The sequence below is a fragment of the Macadamia integrifolia genome, chromosome 9 (assembly GCF_013358625.1).
Source record: "Macadamia integrifolia cultivar HAES 741 chromosome 9, SCU_Mint_v3, whole genome shotgun sequence".
NCBI lineage: Eukaryota > Viridiplantae > Streptophyta > Magnoliopsida > Proteales > Proteaceae > Macadamia > Macadamia integrifolia.
The window spans coordinates 34,612,958-34,634,485 of record NC_056565.1 but is presented as its reverse complement, the minus strand read 5'-3'; the positions used below and the strand labels follow the sequence as shown (position 1 = coordinate 34,634,485).

Sequence of the window (21,528 nt, the reverse complement as noted above, 5' to 3'; positions counted from 1 at the left end):
TTGTTAAAAAAAAATAGAACACACCATAAATGCACTAAATGCTTTATTTTGTTTTTTCGTTCCCATAGAATAAAAAACTCTAAAAGCATTTTTATATAACGTTACCAAACATAGTCTTAGCTCTTCCATAGTTTTTCCAATCATTTGCTCATATGTACTGCCTAGGCGGGAATACACAAATGTGCAGGTGCAGCATTAATTAATGGGATTTGACTGAGAAAAGCAAAGATGGGACAACTCTATGAAATAAAGCCAAATAGTTGTTTAGAAAGCCATTTTTTCTAAAGCTCTATGTGGTTCCATGTAAAGAGATAGAAAAATTAAAATGTTCTTATAAAATAGGATTTTACTATTTGTTTAGACTTGAGAGGTGAAGGCTGTGTTTGTTTCCATTTGAGAGATATAAAATTTTTAAAAAGGAAAGTTTTACATAAGAAATTTGAATTTTTTCATTTTTCTTTTAATATTTGTTTGTAAGAGGCAAGATATGAAATAAAATAAAATATCATTGTAAAAATTTTCAATGCTTGGTGCGTCCCATAGATACTAAGTCATATGTAATTCATCCAAACCAATAAAAGGTGCTTTGAACATATTGAAAATTTTTCGAGTTAAGATTTCACTGTCAAATTGTAAGCACCCTTAGTTGCCATACATAGTCACATATAATCTAATGTATATGGGGGATAGATATTGTCATATCTATATGAATTTCACAAACAATATAATAGAAATCTAATAATTCAAAATTGATTATAATTTTTTTTTTTTTTTTTTTGCTAACGATGAACCCCTTGAACCGATTAGGCTTTACGATTCAGGCCTAGTCGAAGGGTAAACCCCAGTTACACGCTGTCACACTTAATCTGTGTAACAAATCAGTTGTGAGAACACTTGAATTGAAGACATTGTTAACACATAATGATCCTAAACCAATGGAGCTACTTGTAATTATGTTAATGTCTATGTGATTAATAATAGCAAGAGCTGATGAGATTTTGAATACTTCTTATGTTATAGGAAGGTTCAGAGCCTTCATATTAGACATTACATTAGATATTACATCAGGTGCGTAGAACGTTTCAACTTTTCCTAATTTATTTAGTTGGAATCCATCAATGTCTGCTAGTAATTAAAAAAAAGGAGGTTTGGGAAGAACTCAACATAGATACCAACAAAAGCTTCTTTGATTCAAAGTATTTATATGAATTGTCTGTGCTTTGCAGGGACAACATGACAACATAGTACTAACCATTTGTCTATATGGTTTTACTTAAATTCAGCCTATGTCGAAGATTAAAAAAAGAATGATTCTAGGGATCAAGTCAGCTTTCATCCTCCCCTATCTCAAGTATTTCTTAATACCCCTGTGACCAAAATCAATTTTATATGAAAAAGATAAAAGAAAGAGTTATAAATACTCAAATGAATGGATTTGTGTGTGTGTGTGTGTATATATATATATATATATATATAATTGGAAAACGATCCGCTTGGCTTGAATTTGTGGATAGGTAGGTCTCCTACGTCTTCTATTCGCGCGTCAAGTTTCAGCTTAAATGGAGTTTTTTTCAAGTGACAGAATAAAATTTTAGAAATATAGGATTGAGGGTGGATGTATAGTATTTTTGTAAGGATTAATGAAAAATACACGGATGCACAGATATGTATGAAAAGGTATTTGGTTGAAATTAAGCATGAAATTTGACAAAACCAATTCATGAGGTGTATAATTAGTCCAATACTCAGTTGACCAAAACTTATTACTCATGTGTCTAAAAATGGTGGACTGTACGGATAAGCTTTTCAAAATCAAAAGCTTGCCGTTTTAAAATAGGCATAAGATTTTTGTACTCCTCATTTGTGCCACATGGAAAGATAGTATCATAACTCGAAAAATGCCATTTTGGGGAAAGAGAGGGGGGGGGGGGGGGGAATGGAGAGACATTAGATTAGAAGTACATAAGCTATTACAGGATTACAGAACTTTTTCGTTGCATCTTTGCATTGGTGTAGGAGCAAGACCGTAACATAGCTGCACCAAAGTCATTCCACAATTTAATCCATTTTGCTTTAATATAGGAGAGATTATCCATTGTTTTAATTTATAACAAATAATGAAATAAGTTTCTAACCACCTCCCCAAAAATGATGTTAACGAAGTTGAATTAATAAATTTTCTACCATTTTGTTTTTTTTAATAAATCCATTATCTATTAAATTTATCACATGTTTTTACTATGGTTCTTATTTGGGAATATTGGATCAATGAGATTTGACGTTTTCTATAGCACATCAGCAAATATTTATCTTGAGCCTTCACAAATCCTTATCTTTGAAATTTTATTCACCTCCTTTTTATTTTTCTTTTTTTAATGGAAAAAATTAAATAAAATAAAATATATGACAACAAAAACAAAAGAAGAAAAAAAACAAATTACCACCTAAGATGAATTGACCCCGGCTATCATCCATAATTATATGATAAAATATATAATTAGATGATAAAATATATTTTTCATATTTAACTAAGATAGATCCTATATCCTATAAACTTGGCATTTTCAAGAGTCCATACCGATTATACACAACTACAATTAACTTTTTTTTTTTTTGCTAACGATGGGTATCCATGCCTTCTGCTTGACTAGTCCCGCAGGCCCATATTGACCCCACAACCATATGGACCGATACCCGGGTTGAATAAGAACCACTCAACTTTTACTGAAAGCAGTGAAGAGCATTAAACACTCCCATATGAGTGGCTCAAGATATGCCTAGTGGGAGTCGAACTTAGAACTTTCGAGTTTACGGCTCGTACCAAGTCCGTTGCTCACCAACTACTACCCCCTTGGGTTACACAACCACAATTAACTTGTGTAACATATTAGTCGTGAAAAGACTCAAGCTGCATATATCTATTAACGCACATACAATGCCTATAAACTAGTGAAACTACACTCTGGGTGACATAGAGCCTGTTTTTCTATGGTTTTACTTTTATTCTTTTTCCCTTGAGCCTCCTATTGTGTAGGGTTTCTAATGCCATCCCATCTCATGTATTTATGTAAATCAGTGGACAAACTTTGGAGGTTAGCAAAACCATCTTGCAAAAGGGGCCTATGCAAGGATTTGGGTAGAAGGACCATTAAGGCCATAATAATTTCAACCTTTACCTGATTTCATGGTTTTTGTCAAATTATTACTATTAATTTTTAGTATTCTTGTAAATTATTTTGGAAAATAAATGATCGAAGATAATGGTTATAATAATTTAGACCATGACTTGCCAGCTGATTTCATTGTTTTTAATTGTTAAATTATTAGTGTTAATTTTCTAGTATTCTTTTAAATTATTTTTGGAAACCGGTTAACTTGGTTCTGCAAGGTTAACCAGTTAGAGAACTCTGAAATTTGAATGGGCATTGTGGAATAAAAAGTTCCTTAAAAAATACCTTGTGACAATGAGGGAAAATGAAAGCCATCCACTTATCTGTGTAGGCCAAGACATAGATGGATGTATAAGAGTGTGTTGTCCACCCTCATCACATACATTGAAAATGCCTTTGCATAACCTTGCATTGGTCTGTGCAATAGTGTGACCACACAAGCATGTAGTGTTATCTTGGACTCGGCTCTTCTTCTAAGCGTCCATCGCCTAGGTCAGCCCATAGTTACTTGGGCAAACGCCATTTGTCCAGATGAAGATCCAATGCCTAGAAAAGAGGCACTGAATACGAGGTGCTAATAGAGGCGCAAAAAGAGAGACGTTGAGAATCGTTGGATCCTCGCCTCGACACATGGCACTCACCTAAATAGTTATGGGTAAGACTTGGGTAATGGGCACTCAAGAGAGGAGCCAGATTTTGCATCTTAAACTATCCGAAAACATGACCAAAATGCTTGCTTAGAAATCTATTTGGTTCCATGTCAAGAGGTAGAAAAAAAAAATTAATTTCCTATAAAATACAAGTTTTCCATTTGTTATGACGTAATTTTTTTTTTTTTTTTTGGTAGGTGTTGGCCACATGAAAGTTACATAAAACAAAATGGTCTTTTTTTTTTTTTTTTTTTCTTTTTTTTTTGAATGTTGGTTTGTAAAAAGGTAAAATATGATATTAAATATCATTGTAATATTTTACAATGCCGGATGGGTCCATAGATATGAACCCACATCTTCTGTAGCGAACGATGAAATGTAGTGAGTATCAAATGACCAAGAACATCTGAGCACGCACCTCAATGAGCTCCTAGACACTTAATATTCACTGCACTAGTGCAGTAGCTATAGACGATTTTCACTCCATAGAATATAGATACATAAACGACATGTGATTCATCCAAGTCAAAGCATTTTACAATGTTTGTTGTGTATTATATGCGTGTTCAAATGTTTAATTGAAAAAAAAAAAAAAAACATTTTTTTTTATATAGTTTCATAGATACAGATTTATATGCTTATCTTAAAAATAAGAGTATATATGTCAATATCTTATCTCCCTCCTCTTCCTCTTAGAAAAAGTCTCCTATTCACCTCCCATCCCAACCCTTCTATCGGTTGAGTCATTAACTCCAATAAACCGATGGTATACCTAACCTCTTCTCTAATATGTATGATATATTTAGATATGTATGGAACCCCAAGGACGGGTATTTTGTGTCCTTCCCCCTATTAGCAAAAATAAAAATAAAAATCGGATAGTGCAAGTTTTAAACAGTAAAATATTTTGAACTATACGATCAAATAAATGGTAAAAAAAAAAAAAAAACAGCGAACGGCAAAAAAGGGAAACCAAATGGTACGAGTTTAAAACATGTAGATTTTAAACAAACGGTGCCAAGAAAAGATACTATACTCGTATAAATTAATGAATTATTACATGAATACTTGCATTTAATGTTCAAAATAACTACAGTATCCAACACTAATGTATATATATATATATATCTCATGTCTCATTATAAGTTATATGATATATAATTGAATATCATCCACTACCAATTCTAAATTCATACACCACACATGTCCAAGTGTTGTTGAGCAATGTGGCTTGGTCATGATGTTATTCATTGTTGTCAACATAGTCAACACACTCTTGGAGTAATATATGTTCAATTTGAATCAGGAGTCTATCACTTTAGAAACATTTTTCAGTAAATGCATCAATTAGTCAATCAATTTCGGGATCCATACATTGATATTGAGTTAAAGGTGATATCGTATCACGAGAAATATAGGTGATTGAGTTAGCTTCAAGTCTGCGAAAGAATCAAGTGAATCCGAGTTTGGAAGAGAAAAATATGATCATTTAAGTAGACATTATGTTCAACAAGTTAAGTCTTAAAAAATGCAAAAAAAGGGAAACATGTTTAAAATGGAAATACTTGCCTTTTGCTTTTTTTTTTTAAGTATCTTTGAGAAGCATTAGGGAAAATGTGTTTTAAATGGTAAAAAACGAGAACGTGTTTAAAACAGAGTTTTAAACGCTTTTTTGTTAACTGTGAGTCCTTCCAAGTTGATCCGGATCAGGATTGGATCGGTATCGACCTTGACCGATCCCAACCCCGATTCCGTTATCTTGAACTGACGATTGATTAGAAAAACCCAGAAATAGAAAACCCCTTCTTCTCCCCTTCGTCTGAGAAAACCAAATCCGCGCGGACTCCCCTTGCCCCTTGCCCCTTGCCCCTTGCCCCTTGCCCCATATTTCTCCGTCTCCGTTCCCGGTGGCCGGCGAACAAGGGCGAGCATCGATACCCTGCTCCCTTCCTCTTCTCCGTTTCTCTTCCCGTGGGTTGTTGAAAACCCAGTCAAGGGTGTTTGCAGCGACGAGAGGGCGATATCTCCCTTGATATTCTCCGTTCGGCCAGCGACTCTACTCTTCTCTGTAAGTATTTCCTGAGTGAAATGGATGCTTTTTTTTTTTTTTTCCTTTCTCTAAGTTTTTCTCCCAATTGTTAAACAAAGCAATCAAGTTGGGGATTAGGGACTGGTTGATAAGGCATTTGGATGAGCTGAAAAATGGCTTTTCTTGCAGTGTTTTCTCCCATCATTCTAATGTGCTGAAAAATGGGTTCTTGGTTGGTATAAAACAGAGTGTGGACACAGGGTTCTCAAGTGTTGTTCAGCAGAATAGGTTAACAGGAAATAGTAGAAGAGATAAGAGAAGTGATAAAGGGATGAAACAAAGGTGAATTCAAGGAGATATGAGAAGAAAAGGTGGACTGAAACTGGGTCGCAGAAAATGATTTTGCAGAAATAAAATGTTCGGCTTGCAATGTTTTCTCCCATCATTCCGATGAGTCCTCACTGCTCACCCAACTTCTTGCCTTCTGCATTATATTATACTGTAAAACTAACCCCTGTTTGAATGATAAAACAATGACAGGATACGGTACCAATCATTGATCTACATTGATACTCATTGGTAGAAATATATTACTAACAAATTTAGTAATAGTTTTTCTTGCTTCCTTGTTTAGAATTAGAATTGAAGAAATGAACCGGCCTTGGCAAAAACATACTTTTGAATGTAAATCCAGAAGAATGAAAAATGATTTCAAATAGTAAAGGTAGCTTGGGTTTAAGTGTTCTTGAAAACAATGGATGTTAGATTTCTACTTGTCTATTATCCCATTTATCTCTTGATCTTAGAAACCCAAAGACGAGATTCCTTCAATTTGGTTGCAATGAAGTGGTATTAGGATCAGGATAAAGATTATGAATTAATACTGTTTCCAATGGTTAGAGTTGGTTATCTTTAGCCTTGAGCAAAAATGATGTCTCTCCTAAATATTTTCATTTTTATTTTTCATATAGTTGTCGCATCTTCAATGTGTAAATGCTTTTTGTTGATTCTTGAATAGTTGATCGGGAGGTGTTTGACGAAATTGTCCACTGAATATCTATTTTTGTGAATGTTCAAGCATGAACCTTTTTCAGCTTGTTCTCATTACTTGAACTAGTGCACAGTTAAATTTGACTTGTGAATTTAATTCAACAACAATAACAAAGCCTTATCCCAACTTAATGGGTTCGGCCACATGGATCCAAATAAAGACAAGGAAGAATACAATCAAAAGAAAGAAATAAAATACTAAAAGCATTAATGAATGTTAATTCATTCTTCACTAGTGCCCAATACAACGATGTCTTGTACTTTGCCGGTAGAAGCTTTTTAATCTTAATCCTGCTACCCTCTCATAGCCTTTTCTCAGTTCCTATTGCTGCCATTTAATAATTTTCTACCATCGACTGTGGCAACTGAAGTTCTTGGATTGAAAGATAGAGGTCTTTTTGCGAAAATTCTTTTCTTTTTTGGGGGGGACTGGGAGGGGGTTGGGTTGTTTAGTTCTCATATGAGCAGTTCTTATTGCTTTGTCTTTTTTAAATTTTAATATTTCTTATCTTAATGCTTCCAATTCTACTGCAATACAGCTTTGTGAAAGACTTGAGGGAGATCGGAGTAGAAGTTAGATGTACGTTGTATTATAGATAAGTTGTAAGGACTATATTGATGCTATTTCTCGAATTGCAGAAGTGACTATCCTGCTTGATTGGAACATTTCCATTGATTCAAAGAATCAACATTCTTCTTTTTCTGTCGTATAATAGGTGTAATATATCCAAAATGACAGGGAGGATAATTTCTTTAGATTATTTATTATTATTTTTTTTAATTTATAGGTAGGGAGGGGAAGGTAACAGCCAAGAGACTCGAACTTGAGGCCTCCTAGTGAGCATGGGCTTTTTGCACCACAACTGCACCTTCTTGAGGTTATTTTGATGATGGAAGAGCATAGGTTTTGATCGGTTAATATGGAGACCTGAAAAATGTGTTTTGTTTGTGGAATGATAGGATGTGAGAGAAAATTGCACCACTAGAATGGAAGGTCAAAAAATCGTTGTAGACATAAGAAAGTGGAGGGACCCGAATTTAAAGGCCTCGACATTGCCGGTAAACCAAGATTTTGATTTGTAATGCATTTACAAAGCTAGGAACATATATGAGTTACTGAGTTAGAATGTTGACAGGAAAAACTTTACAAAAATCTAATAGGAACCTCAATAGTGCAAAGGACTCGGACAAGAACTAGATGATTTAGGGATCCAAGATTAGAGAACGGGCCTGGTGTAGGCTAGTTGATTGATTAGATCCGACTGTTAACAACTTGTTTTTCAACCGATTAAGGGGTCCAAGATTAAAGAATGGGCAGGTTTTCCTTCAAATACTTCTAACTTTCTTGCTTGATAAAACTCTTAAATTATCTCCTGAACTAACGTGAACATTACTTGGTCTCCTATGTGGAAGCAGATTCTTCCTTTTGGAGTGGATGCTTGTGTCAGGATTGCAAGAATGCCTCAAGGGATTAGAGATAAATGTATCACAAGGTGCTTTGTTGCTGAATTTTTTTTTTTTTTTCATCATTTCTTTGTCACTCATATATACATATATTTGAAAATATTAGTTAGTCACGTGCTTTGCACATGACCTCAAATGACATGTTGATAATTTTGTTAAACACCATATCTATTTTTATAACTCCATATGGTCTTTATCGACCTAGAAAAAGCCTATGACAGATCCCCTAAAGAGTTAATCTGACATGTACTTGAGAAGAGAATGCTGTTGAGTAATTGTGCAGATATAATTAATTAATTATAGATATGTATGAGGACATGGTGACTAGTGTGAGAATCGGGAGAGGTAAGGAAATGAAGTTCCAAAATACAATTGGGCTATATCAAGGATTAGCTTTAAGCACTTATTTGTTTGTGCTTATCATAGATGATTTAATGATGAACATTCAAGGCGAGATTATGAGGTGTATGCTCTTTGTTGGTGATATTGTTTTGGTGGATGAGACAAAAACAAGGATTAATGCTAAGTTGGAGCTATGGAGATCAACATTGAAATCAAGAGGTTTTAAGATAAGTGGAACAAAGATGGAGTGCATGATGTGTGACTTTAGTCACACCAAGATGGATAACGAAATGGTGAAAATTGAGGAGAGAGAAATACCACAAAGTAATTATAATACATATCTAGGGTCAACTATAAATAAAGAAGGTGATATAGACAATGATGTTTCATAGATAATTAAGTGGGATGGATGAAGTGGAGATGTATGTCCATAGTGTTATGTGACCAATATCTACCTTTGAAGCTTAAAGAAAAATTCTATAAGGCAATTGTACTACTGGCTATAATGTATGGGGTGGAATAATGGGCGGTTAAGAAGCGTCATATAGACAAGCTATGTGTAGCGGATATGAGGATGTTAAGGTAGATGTGTGACAAACCTCTGAATGATAAAATAAGGTATAACCATATTAGAGCAGATTTGGGAGTTGCCTCAGTTCATGATAAGCTCTGAGAAAGTTGTTTGAGATGGCATGGTCATGTTCAACGGAAGCTTGAGGGTGCTCTAATGAGGAGGATTGATCTGATTCAGTAGTGTAGAATTAGGGTGACAAGGCAACCTAGTCTAGATACTGCATGATTCAATCAAAGAACATCCACAAACAAAATACCAACAGTAGAGAACAGATCAGATTACAAGACGAAGACAAGTCTGAAAAGTCAAAACTGTCGATTCCCTTAGAGAGGATTTCGGATGTCAGCTCAGTCTACAGAGTTAGAGGACTTATCTGGGACTGAAATAGGTCTAAACCAACTTACAACTATGAAACATTATCAAAGGAATCCATAAGAATCAAAACAATCCTATCGATCTCAGTCCTGGACAATCACTAATAGACAAAATTATGGAGATTTTTATTAATTCAGCAACCACAGGCCAGAAGGGCCTACTCTTTGGGTCGAGTTCCTATCTAGTTGAGGGGCACCTTCAATCCAAAACTCGGCTGAAAGGCCCAAAACTGATGGCTTAGTTGGTCAGGACAAATATGGATTGTTGCCAAAGCAAATCTGTGATTTCTGGACTGAAGGAGAAAAGAAAACTGATTTAAGTACCTGTGATGCTTGGAACAATAGTAAGATCTTGTATTACTTGAGAAGAAGACAACAATAATAGGGAGAGAAGATCCCTCTAGGATTCCCGCCTCAAGGAGTCGTTGGATCGAACACCAATCCTTCACTGTGATCAGATACACAATAGTTCTCAGTAGAAGCAGCAGCAGCAGCAGCAGCAGAAAAGTATTTGTTTGTCAAAATTGTCGGTGCCTAATGAGCCTCCAGGCTTTATTTATGGTGAATGGGGGAGGGAATTACATCCTAACAGTAGGTTCCTGAAAAAGGAACCTCAAATATTCTCTTGGTACAATAGTTACTAAGACTGAAAATGGAAACCAGTAATATTTTCAGGAACCTCAAATATTCTCTTGGTACAATAGTTACTAAAACTGAAAATGGAAACCAGTAATATTTGTGCCCTAAGAATTAACAAAGACATGACTTACATTAAACCAAGTTAACTAACCCAAAACTGGTTCAAACAATGAACCAGACCACTTAATAAACCAAACTAATAACGCCCCCCAAAGCCCAAATCTGGGGGCTGCTTCCTTGGTCTACTTGATAGACTGGAGAGGCAGCAACCTTCCCCTTCCTTTGCTGTAGGTCTTCAATGCTGCGTCATTCAGGTCAAAGTAAAAGAGATGGGGGCAGGCCTAAATGACCATAGAAGAAGTAATGAGGAAATACATGCATAGTTTAAGTCTTGTCCCATGTATGACCTTGAGTAGATCTGATTGGTGGGCAAGGATCCATGTAGCCGACCCCATTTAGGTGGGATTTTACTGAAATGCTGTTGTTGTGTTTCTTTCCTTTGACTATCACTATTCTTATTTTGTCTTTGCACGGATCCATGTAGGCAACCTCATTTAGTTGGGATAAGGCTGAGTTGTTGTTGTTGTTGATTCTTATGTGGTATTTTAGTATGGTGATGCCATATAAGGTTCAACTTTGGCCTTGATGGACTGTCCATTGCTAATTAAGAACCAAATCCCACCTTCTAAACAATGTGATGGGAGTGGAAAATGAAAATTAATACACAATTTGTTTTAGCATTGGGAATTATTTATTTACTTTTCCCTTGTGTTGTATTTAAGATAATATAATATTTGACTGGAATGGTATCTTTCCACGATCAATGGTACTTCCATAAATATCAACCCAACAGTATGCGGGGACAACATGCCTTTTGGATAAAATGAACCTGTGCAAAACATATAGAGAAAAACTTTGAACCATGTTGTGAGGACCATATAGAAAAACATCGAACCATCATGCCTCGCAAGATGGTATCTTTTATGTAATCGTAGGCATTTTGGTAAATATTGACTTAACATTAAGGTGGGTTAAGCTTTCCCTATCTGATGACATGGTTGTTTAGTATAAAAAAGCATTTTCCCCTTTTTTCAGAGGAAAATATTGAAAGGGTAACTACTTATCATTAGTAAAGGGTACTTATAAGGAATAATGTGTAAAGGAAAGGGTAAATTTGGCCAACAAAAATTAGAACATGCTTTACCATTGCTTCCCCAACTCCTTTTATAGAAGGGTAATAGATACAACTAGGGATGCTATTAGGAATTTTTTTTTGTTTTTTTTTTGTTTTTACTGTTTTTTTGTTTTGTAAATAAATCTATTCAATACCTAGTCATTGATTAGTTAATTACTTATATATGCTAGGTAAAATAACTGGTGATCATTTGCAGGCTTGACCAGTTGAGACAAAATTTTTTTTTTTTTTCCTGTAATGAAACCAGCTTTAGTTTTAGTATCACTAAAAATATTTTAACCCCCCCCCCCCCCCTGCGGGTCTGGTCTAAATCTTTGTCATGTAACTGTTCAGTTAAATACAATCGACCTCAATTCAGGCTTCTTTCGCGAACATGGCATTTGTCCTGCTTGTTTGACCAACCCAAGTTCTGTTTAGCATAATGCTTTGAGTGTAAATATGCTTCATCACTTGAAATCCCTTTTGGCTCGTCTAGTCTATTCTGACTCTCATATTTTCTATTTCCTTTCATATAAGTAGTTTTGTTTATGAAAACCTTAATAAATGATTTTCTTCTTTGTTCGTTACAGAAGTGATTGTTTGGATCAAATCTGCAGAAGAAGCACACTAGCTAAAAAACTGAAACGAAGTTCTTAAAAGGGGAAAAAAAAATGGCGTTCAGATCGAAGGAGATGTTTAAGAAAATAATTCGAAAGGTTGGGGAGGAAAAGTTGGCACCAGGAGTGAAGGAATCACTGAAGAAATGTCTTCCAGATAGCAAGATTGTGATGGGGAGAGCCAAGAGAGGGATTTATGCTGGGCGTCATATCCAGTTTGGCAACCAGGTTAGCGAAGATGGAGGCAACAAGTTAGTTTTTCCTCTACTTTTACTTTTCCTGGTTCCAATCTTATGGAGTTAGAAATATGAATGCTGAATGTTTCATTTGTTTCTTAGGCGGCTTCTGTATGATATTGCTGGGGGGGTGGGGTTAGATAGAATGAACCCTAGGTTCAGATCAAGCACCTCCCGAACAGGACCCCAAATAATCTACTGAGATAGCAGCCTGGAAAATAATAGTTAGAACCAGGGGAAATAATGGCAGAAATCATCAGGGGAAAGACGATATCATTTTTTCTTCTTAATATTTATTGAGGGGAAAGCTGGGTGGTAGGGGGATGGGGAGGAAGGAGGGATTCAAATGCAGTCCTCAAGGATGACACCGTAGGGTTTACAGACAACCTTCCTATGAGAAATTTTTCTTTGAGCAATTTACATCCCCCTCCCCTGTATTTTGCTTTTATTCCAACCCCCTCCCCTATGTTTTCAAATATTCCGCAGACCTTCCCTGTCTTTTGAAAAATTTGACAAAAAATGTGACTCCGTCATATTATGTCCGTTAAGATTTCAAAATATTTTTTTAATACCCAAATCACCCCTGTTGAATGTAAATGGCCTATTATACCCATTAGAAGATGAGTGAAGAACCCATCTTCACTTTCGTCTCTCACTTGCAAGTAGACCAAGGCAACAGCTCGACGAGCGGCGAACTGCGACGAGCGTCAACCAATGCGTTGAGGGACGGACGGCGACGATGATTGTGATTGGAGGCTGCAGCAGTTCGCAGCAAACCGTGTTGCTCTTCTCAAAATACATTCAACAGCGGAGGTCTGCAGTAGCTCATCGAGTGGCGAACTGGAACTTGCGATCGACGGCAAACCTGCGGCAAGCAACGCAGCAATGTAGCGATGGACGGCAATTGGAGACTACGGCAAATCCAGCGAGCCACGTTGCTCTTCGCATGGTTAATCGGTGCTCAAGTCTATCTCCCAACAGTTAGGGTTTTTTTTTTTTTTTTTTTTTTTTTTTTTTGAGCTCTTTTCTCTGATTGTTTCTCCGTTTTATTGTTCGGTAATGGAATTGTAGGGTTTTTTTTTTTTCCTTTTATTTGTTTCATATTGGGGGTTATGAGTGTAGGGATAGGTAAATGGGAAAAAGAATAAGTTGTTAAAGGCAGAAGGGTAGAATCGTATTTTAACATCCACAACTAACAGTTAGCAGTGTTACTAACAAGGGAGGTCTGTGGAATATTTGAAAACTCAGGGGAAGGGGTTGGAATAAAAGCAAAATACCGGGGAGGGGGAAGTAAATTGCTCTTTTTCTTTCTTATGTTCCAAGGCTGTTTGTTTAGCAGGTCTTTTTTTGGCCCCATGGAGGGATGATGTAGCCAACCCAGATTGTAATCAGATAGGTGACCTGCTGGATTGTTCATTTAAATGGTGCCCATTGTCCACTTCAGCAATGTATTACATTGTTTCTCAACTATTTCAAGCTAATGAATTTTCAAGGTTTTATTAATAAAAAATGCCGCACTAGTGTCACGGCAAGCATGTGTAGCCATTTTGGCCACCATCTAAGCTACCTCATATATAGTTTGAGGGTCATTTAGCTTTATATACTACATAACTGATGTAGGAATCCTTCTTCATTAATCAAAAAAAATAGGATAGTGACAATTGTTAGAACAAGAAAAGGTAGTGTCTTCGTGTATAATTGGTGAAAATTGACTATTTTTTGACTAGTTTCAGTAGTGAGTAATTCCAACATTTTGAAAGCCTAAGTTTATGTTTTCTTTTCTTTTGTTATTTTATTTTGACTTTAGGTTAATTAAAGTGGATAATTATTCTGTTAAGTTTAAACAGTCATTAAACTTTTGCATTTCTCCTAAGGTCGTTTTCGGTTTACGTGAGTTAGGAAGGGGACATTGAGTTCGTCAAGTTCTAAACGACCTTGGGCCAGGGGTGAGAATGTTGATGAGGATAATGACAATACCACCATTTTGATTTCTAAAGGTGAGAATTGCAAAGCTGCAGAAGAAACTGGATGATTTATCCAGCTGCTTAAATTAGATGTTTTGATTGCCGAGAGTAGGCTTTGATCTAGTTTACTTCTTTCCTTGCATTGAGTATTTTGACTTGGATTTGAATTTTGATTTTGAACTGCATGGCGTTTGTTTATTTTGATTGAAATGACCGAACTTTAAAATAGCTTTATCAAGCTACCTACGTACCCTTAATGTCTAAGGGATCATGTCAAGTGTAGTTTCCCAAAGCAGGGATGTCTTCAACTAGAACATAGGGGCTATCATCCTGTCTTGGCTCGTTTCATCGCTGCTTTATTAATGGGGGACATGCTTGGGCTCTCTTCCTGCAATCTACCATTTAGCCGAGCTAGTTCCCTCGATTGTTGCTTCTTGTAGTAAACCTAAGAAAACAAAACATGCACAAGCAGCTGAGAAATAAAGAAGGCAGCAAGGATGAAGATAATACTGGAAAAGTATCTCATTCCATACCACAAGCTTCAAAAGGTCATGTAATATTACCACAGCTTGATTCAGATAAGGAATCTATTAGGGTGTGTTTGGTTCGGTAATTCTGTTGGTGCATGTATCGATTCTGGACATAATTCCATAGAGTGACTTTATGTGGAATCATATTCCTGATAGATTAACTGTTTGGTTACCCTGATTCTATCAGTTGGATTTATCTTGAATCTGCCTAAAAAACTATTTGGTTCCCATGTTTCTGTCAGTTGGCCACACTACATTTTAAACTCTCTTTTTTATGTGTGTGTTGTAGGGTCTTATAGAGGCAATTTTAGCTCATGTATTAAAGTGCCAGGTTGGACAGGTTGTAAATTTGGTTAAGTATATGGCTCATGGGGTTAGGGAGGAGAAGGTGAGGTTGGATGCCTCTCAGTATGTTATGGTTATAACGATATTGTTTCTTCTTTCTGCTATAAATTTTATTTTCTTTACATCAGAATAATACCAATTTATTATTCTTCTAGCTGGCAATGGCAAGGATAGCTAGATTAATTTCACTAAAGTCTATCCCATTTGCTATGCAGAATGCAATTAGTTTGAATCGACCACAATTTATGGGAAGGTGAAGCAAAAAAATACTTCATATTAATCAAATAAAATCATTGTGCCCATGGTAGACCTGAACACATATTACACCTTATAATTCTTTCTATGAAGTCTCGATGGATTCGAACCAGCATCTCATGGGAAGTACCCCATGTGCTCTTCCATTTTTTGCTAAAGACATACCTACCTACATATACCATGTTAGCTAAGGTCTATAATAAAAATTTAACGATTCACACAATAAATGGAATGATACAAAGAAAATGATGAAATAAGTAAACCATCTACCAGTTTCAAACCAACATTAGAGTGAAAGACATGAGCTGAGATCGGGTGGGGGCTGGGAAAGGAAATCGGTCTATGAGAGAGAGCTGAGATATTTTGGGGTTCTTATTTGATGGTTATACCCTGCCTTTGATCCAAGTTGGGGCTTGATCTCTGTTAATAGGAAACTACTGGTGGTTACTAAAATCTATCTCGTTTCTATTATGTTGGGTTTATGAACTGTGAATTCTGGTTATTGGTTCAAGTTGATTCTTAAAAATTGTGTTCTATATGATGATTGGAAATCAGAAACAATAACTATTGGTTTTAATGGCCATGCGATAAATTGGTAAGCACTCAGAACTTTATGGATGTGTTCGCATCATACTTCAATATCTCTACTCAATGTTAATTTCTAGTACAGAGCATTCTTTTACTTTGATATGAGCAAGGAAAAAATAAAGAAAATATTTCGCTTGACTAACACATGTGCTTGTGAATGAAAAATTGATGGGGTAGTTGTTTGAGCCCAACTTGGAAGAGATATAATTAGATTGGAAAGGACCAGGTTTAAGATGAGAATGCAAAATAGGGAATAGGGCTTAAACACTTATAGTTTTTGTGGTTGAATAGATTCGATTTGAATTTTGGTGAAGTAGTAGATAAGCTAGTCACAGGTCAAGATGGGCTGAGTTTTCTACCCTCCCAACCTCTCTCTCTCTCTCTATTGCCTACTGATAGAGTTTTGATAATTCCCTTTTTTTAGGTCTTATTCTTTTTCTTTCTTCTTATTTTCAAAATTACAGTTCACTGGCAGTGTTTAGTCACATAAAAGTGCTTCTTTGTCCTTCTGTTTCTATCATCTTTTCATCTAAAGACTATTTAACGCTATTCTATTACCCATCACCTTTTTGGTAGTTCAGCCTTAGAAAATCCATAAATCTAGCCTGTGCTGCATCACAAACTTTGTAACTAGAAGAATTTCCATATTGTTGAACGAGTGCATTAAAAAAATTTAAAATAGTAAGAACAAAAGCAGGAGAATGAGCAATTTGATCACTTTACAATACCGTCTTGATTAGCAAATCAGAGGCAATTGGAAGTCTGAGGAAACCCAAGGTCACTGGGGAAATTGGAATCTTTAACATGTTTCCCAGTCAATGATCCAAGGCAGTACATATGACTTAATTGACTGTATTTGCAGCCACAATTAGAGCAAGACAGAATTTACATAGATCTTTCCCTCTAGGAATAAGGAGAATACCAGTTTGTCAACCTGACTTTTCCTTGTCGACTAATAAGAAGCACAAAGTGAATCTAGAACAGATGCAAATGGAAATGCCATTAGAACAGAGAAATACAGCTATCACAATCAAAAGAAACTAGGTAAAGAGCTGTTGGATTCCTTAAGAGCACATATTTTGATATTCTTCTATAGAGTAACAAATTATTTCATCTAAATGAATCTCTTGTGAAAAAAATTCCATCTAGATATAAGGATTCTTAGGGAAGTCTATCAAAACTCCCTTTAGCTTCCTAAATAAAAGCTAATAAAGTGGAACCTATTTCTTATGGTGGAACCTATTTCTTTATCACATATTCAAGAAACCAAAAACCAAGTATCTGTTACTAGCTTGGGGGTGTTACCTGCTAATCAAGTTATACAACACGTTCCATTTATGAACAAGGAAACACAATGCCCCTTTTGTCAAAGCTGAAATGGAAAACCAAGATCATTTATTTTGGACTTGCTCTTTGAAGAAATGAATATGGCATAGGTCTATATTAGGGATCAGCTGTCATAACAAGCACCAAATTTGTCATCCAGTTTTTAAAATCAATATCTCTAGATAGAGCCCTCTGCAAAGATAATAAAAACTGATCCACGCTATGGTGGCTTCTGCCTCTCATTCAATCTGGATTCTGAGGAATCAAACTCTTTTCAGAAATAGAAACTACCCTTGGCTGGACAATCTATAAAGCACATCAGTAAGAGTTGGTGTCTTTAAAATGCAGATCCCCAATGGGACCTTTATTATCAATTGTCATGTTGCCTTCGGTACAAGGGACAACCATGGAGCTTCTAGATGGTTGTCATACATTCATTACTTGATTTTCATTTTAGTAGGTGGAGAACACTGTTTCTCCAGTAGATCAGATCATTCAGAAGCAATGGCATTGACGGAAGCATTGAGAACGGTCCAATCACTTGGTCTTACAAAGCTATAGGCTTAGAACCATCTCTCGAACAACTAACTCACATGGTTAAAAGAGGAGCACCTTTCAGAGTGGCCTTGGATGCTTCTTTCCTTACTACTAGCAAATGGTGAAAGGCAATCATATGACTGGAATCTAACATTTTACCATAATATTCTATTAACAGAGGAAGGGTTTTGAATGATCTGGGAATTAAAATTTCAAGTGGATTGAGATAAGATGAACATCAGAAAATTGGTTAAATGCCATTAAAACTGAGCAAACTAACTGGTGATACAAATGTTCAAGCATATCCAGATTCACACAAATTGGAGAGAGAAAAAAAGAAGAAAAAACCAAGGAAATGCATAGCTACAGATTTCAGAATTCCGAATTATCCATATACATCACAATGCATATTGAGACAAGGCCAAGAAACCTAGAAAGCAGAGGAAAAGGTTAGGGGATGAAATCGTATCATTCTAGCGATCTTTAACGTGAAAATGTTCTGTAAAAAAATCTCAGAAATTTTCTCGAAATGGATCTCTTCGGTTGCAGAAGTTGTGGACAGAAGAGAAATAAGAACTTTGTGAACCTCTCTCTCTCTCTCTCTCTCTCACCTTTTTTCCCCACTCCCTCCCTGTAAAGGGCCCTTTGTTTTAAAGATAAAATGACACCGGTTTCCCGCTTGAAGTTGTAGCTAGTGTTTAATGGGTAAGAGTTTGAGAAAAAAAATTCCCTGCAAAAGATCGTAATATGATTCAGTTATTAGTCAATGACAGACCAGATAAAGTATAAAAAGAACCCAAATAGAGAACAGGAATAATCTTATAACAAAAAAAATAATAATAATTAAACATCAAAAACTATAATCCATTGGGGGTATGTCCAAGAAAATAAATGAGAACCCTAATTGAATAACAAGCACAATAAACCCTAGCTTCGTATCTTCCTCTAAACCCAAAACCCTAGCTTCTTATCTTCCCCTCCAGAATGCAGACCTTGTGAGTTTTAAAACTGTCTCATGCTGGCAGTAAATCAGAAGCCCCATGAGAATAACATTTTACCAGGCCAGCCTGTGTAAAGGCTCATTTAGGTGCTCATATCCAGGTTTATATCTGAGTTTTTCTTCCTAGAGTAAATCAGAAGCCCCATGAGAATATAACAGATCAAATGATAATACAGAATAAAAGGGAAGATAGTCAATACTCAATATAGTGAGAAAGAACATTCTGACAAGGTCAAAATAAAATGAGAACATTTATATTTGTTAAACTGAAATAAATTCTCCAACTAAAAGCTTTTCCTGTTTAGAATTAATTAATTACAAAAGCTTCACAAATATATCAACTCTTGTCATCTCCAGAAACCAGTTAAATGCATACAAATTTCACAAAAATGGGTAAATTTTAGTAGTTGCACTAAGAAAATGGCATTTATTCAGTTAAGTTTAAACAGTCATTAAACTAATGCATTTTTCTGATAAAAGTATGTAATTGTACTTGAAATTTTTTCTTGTGATGTTGGTGACAGGACAAGGCGGAACTGGAAGCCAAATGTACAAGAGAAGCGACTCTTCAGTTACATACTTGATCGACACATTCGTGTCAAGGTCACCACCCATGCACTCCGCTGCATTGACAAGGCAGGTGGAATTGACGAATACCTGCTGAAGACACCCTATCAGAAGATGGACACAGATATGGGACTGTTCTGGAAGGCCAAGATTGAGAAGATGTATGAAGAGCTTGGGGAGATGGATGTGGTATTCTTCTCTCCCGAGGATGAAGCCAAGTTTGAGCAGGGCTTCAAAGACCTGAAACTGGCTGAGAGGGCAGCTCGTAGGGAAACTAGAAGGAAGAATTACATGTCATCAGGTAAACAAAAGCAGATTGGGGAAGGCAAATCAGATGCTTCAGAGGATGGGCGTGGGACTGCATCAGATGAAGAAGGAACAATAGATCAGACACTGGAGCAAATGGTTGCAAATACTTGATGGTAGTAACTATCCCAATGAGTCCTTGCTTTTATCCCATATTTTTTCCTTCTTTTGTGGTGGATTTGAGACTAAGTGTTTGGTGGTCAATTGCGGGTGTGTTACTGGCTTTTATGCCTGTAGATGGTGCTTACCCTTCCAATTTTCTTTAGTATTTCTCTCTCAGGCTAAATAAAGGACAGGAAGCCAAGCTTCATTTTCTGTTTCTGCTTTGTTGCCTGCTTGTATTGACTACCCAAAACTGTTGGAAGTATGATTGGATCAATTTTGGCCTACATGATGGATAGGTGCCAACTCCCAATGTATGATTAGAAATACATGTTAATAGCCTTCATGAGGTAAAGCAGATAGGTTACTGGCAATGGCTTAGAACTATATTGAAAGAAGAAATTCTGTATAGAAATATTAACTCTATTCTAGCTGTGCATATGAGAATGCAGATGTTTTGATGCTGGAGAACTGACTCTAGTTTTCAGGGTTTGAGCCAGGGTTTTGACAAGAAAGAATTGGCTGTGCGTGGGCCCCAATAGGTAACGTTACCCAAACAGATGAAAGGGGCTTTGCTTCTTCTCTAGGAGGAGTGGAAATGTCAGGCTTGTGCCTGCTATAATCTTCCAGGACTCTGAATGACTTCTGCATTCGATTGTGCCTGTTACTAAATTCCTTTTCCGGGCTTTTTACAGGATCATTCCAAAAGAGATGAGATACTGCATTGCTTTGGCCTCTATAATTAGGACATTGATACCTAAAACTATGGTATAGCGCCCCTATAAAGCCAGTCTTGCATTTGAATCACTTCTATCCAATGCTGTGGGGACTGTCTCTGGGTCTTTTCGGGTCTTAAGGCCCAAACACATAGTCAGTGGCTCTCAGCAGAGGTTAAAAGCAGGTCCCCAAACTCTTTAGTCTTTGATTGGTCATTGAAAGGTGAAAGCTGAGTAGACCCTTAAAAGATAGGTATATAACAGAAGCAACATTTTATTGGATCATTTGGATAAGGTGATAAGACCACGTGGCGAACTATAAATCCCTTTCTCATTCCATACAAATGCTTCTCTCCCCTCTCTGCAACAAACTTCTCTGTCAACCGTTCCCTTCGGTTATCTTCTCTCTATATCTTCTCCTTAGTAGTAAAGACTGAATACTAATGTCTTCTCCTACTCTCATAACACCCAGTAGCAAACTCAAATCACTTGCAGGTTTCAGACCCAAATCCACCACCACCACTACTAGTATCACTTCCGATGCCTCTTCATCGATTCCACAGAAGGGTCGGCGAGAATTTGTCAGCTTGATAGCCGGTATCCTATCACCGTCGTTGGTTTTTCCGGTTTCGCCGGCAACAGCAGCTTCGGATGAAGAGTATGTCAAGGAGACAGAGGAGGTAATCAACAAGATACGGAGCACCATTACCAAAGATAAAAGTGACCCAAATGTAGCTGATGCAGTTGCTGAGCTGAGAGAGACCTCAAATTCATGGGTGGCCAAGTACAGGAGGGAGAAAGCATTGTTGGGTCGAGCTTCATTCAGAGATATCTACTCTGCCCTCAATGCTGTCTCTGGACATTATATTAGCTTTGGACCTACAGCTCCCATTCCTGCAAAGCGAAAGGCCAGGATCTTAGAAGAGATGGAATCTGCAGAGAAAGCCTTACTCAGAGGTAGATAGAAAGCAAG

The 21,528-nt window shown here is 36.5% G+C and overlaps 2 protein-coding genes across 6 annotated transcripts in view; both read left to right on the top strand.

The window, feature by feature from the left end:
- LOC122088868 (54S ribosomal protein L24, mitochondrial-like) overlaps positions 1-20,126 on the top strand; it is a 22,741-nt gene extending 2,615 nt beyond the window's left edge. Inside the window, exons 1-4 of one of the 4 annotated variants that reach the window (XM_042658223.1) lie at positions 5,654-5,888; positions 8,316-8,392; positions 12,057-12,334; positions 19,389-20,126. In XM_042658223.1, coding sequence (XP_042514157.1) covers positions 12,138-12,334; positions 19,389-19,851 — 660 coding nt within the window. In that variant the 5' untranslated portion in view covers positions 5,654-5,888; positions 8,316-8,392; positions 12,057-12,137 and the 3' untranslated portion in view covers positions 19,852-20,126. Of the gene's footprint in view, positions 1-5,653; positions 5,889-6,116; positions 6,249-8,315; positions 8,393-12,056; positions 12,335-19,388 lie in introns of those variants that run through there. The other 3 variants (XM_042658222.1, XM_042658225.1, XM_042658224.1) reach the window with 3 other exon arrangements.
- A 777-nt stretch (positions 20,127-20,903) lies between these two features.
- Positions 20,904-21,528, top strand: part of LOC122088869 (photosystem II repair protein PSB27-H1, chloroplastic-like) — a 5,712-nt gene continuing 5,087 nt past the window's right edge. The window contains exon 1 of one of the 2 annotated variants that reach the window (XM_042658227.1): positions 20,904-21,512. In XM_042658227.1, coding sequence (XP_042514161.1) covers positions 20,999-21,512 — 514 coding nt within the window. In that variant the 5' untranslated portion in view covers positions 20,904-20,998. Of the gene's footprint in view, positions 21,515-21,528 lie in introns of both variants that reach the window. The other variant, XM_042658226.1, reaches the window with a different exon arrangement.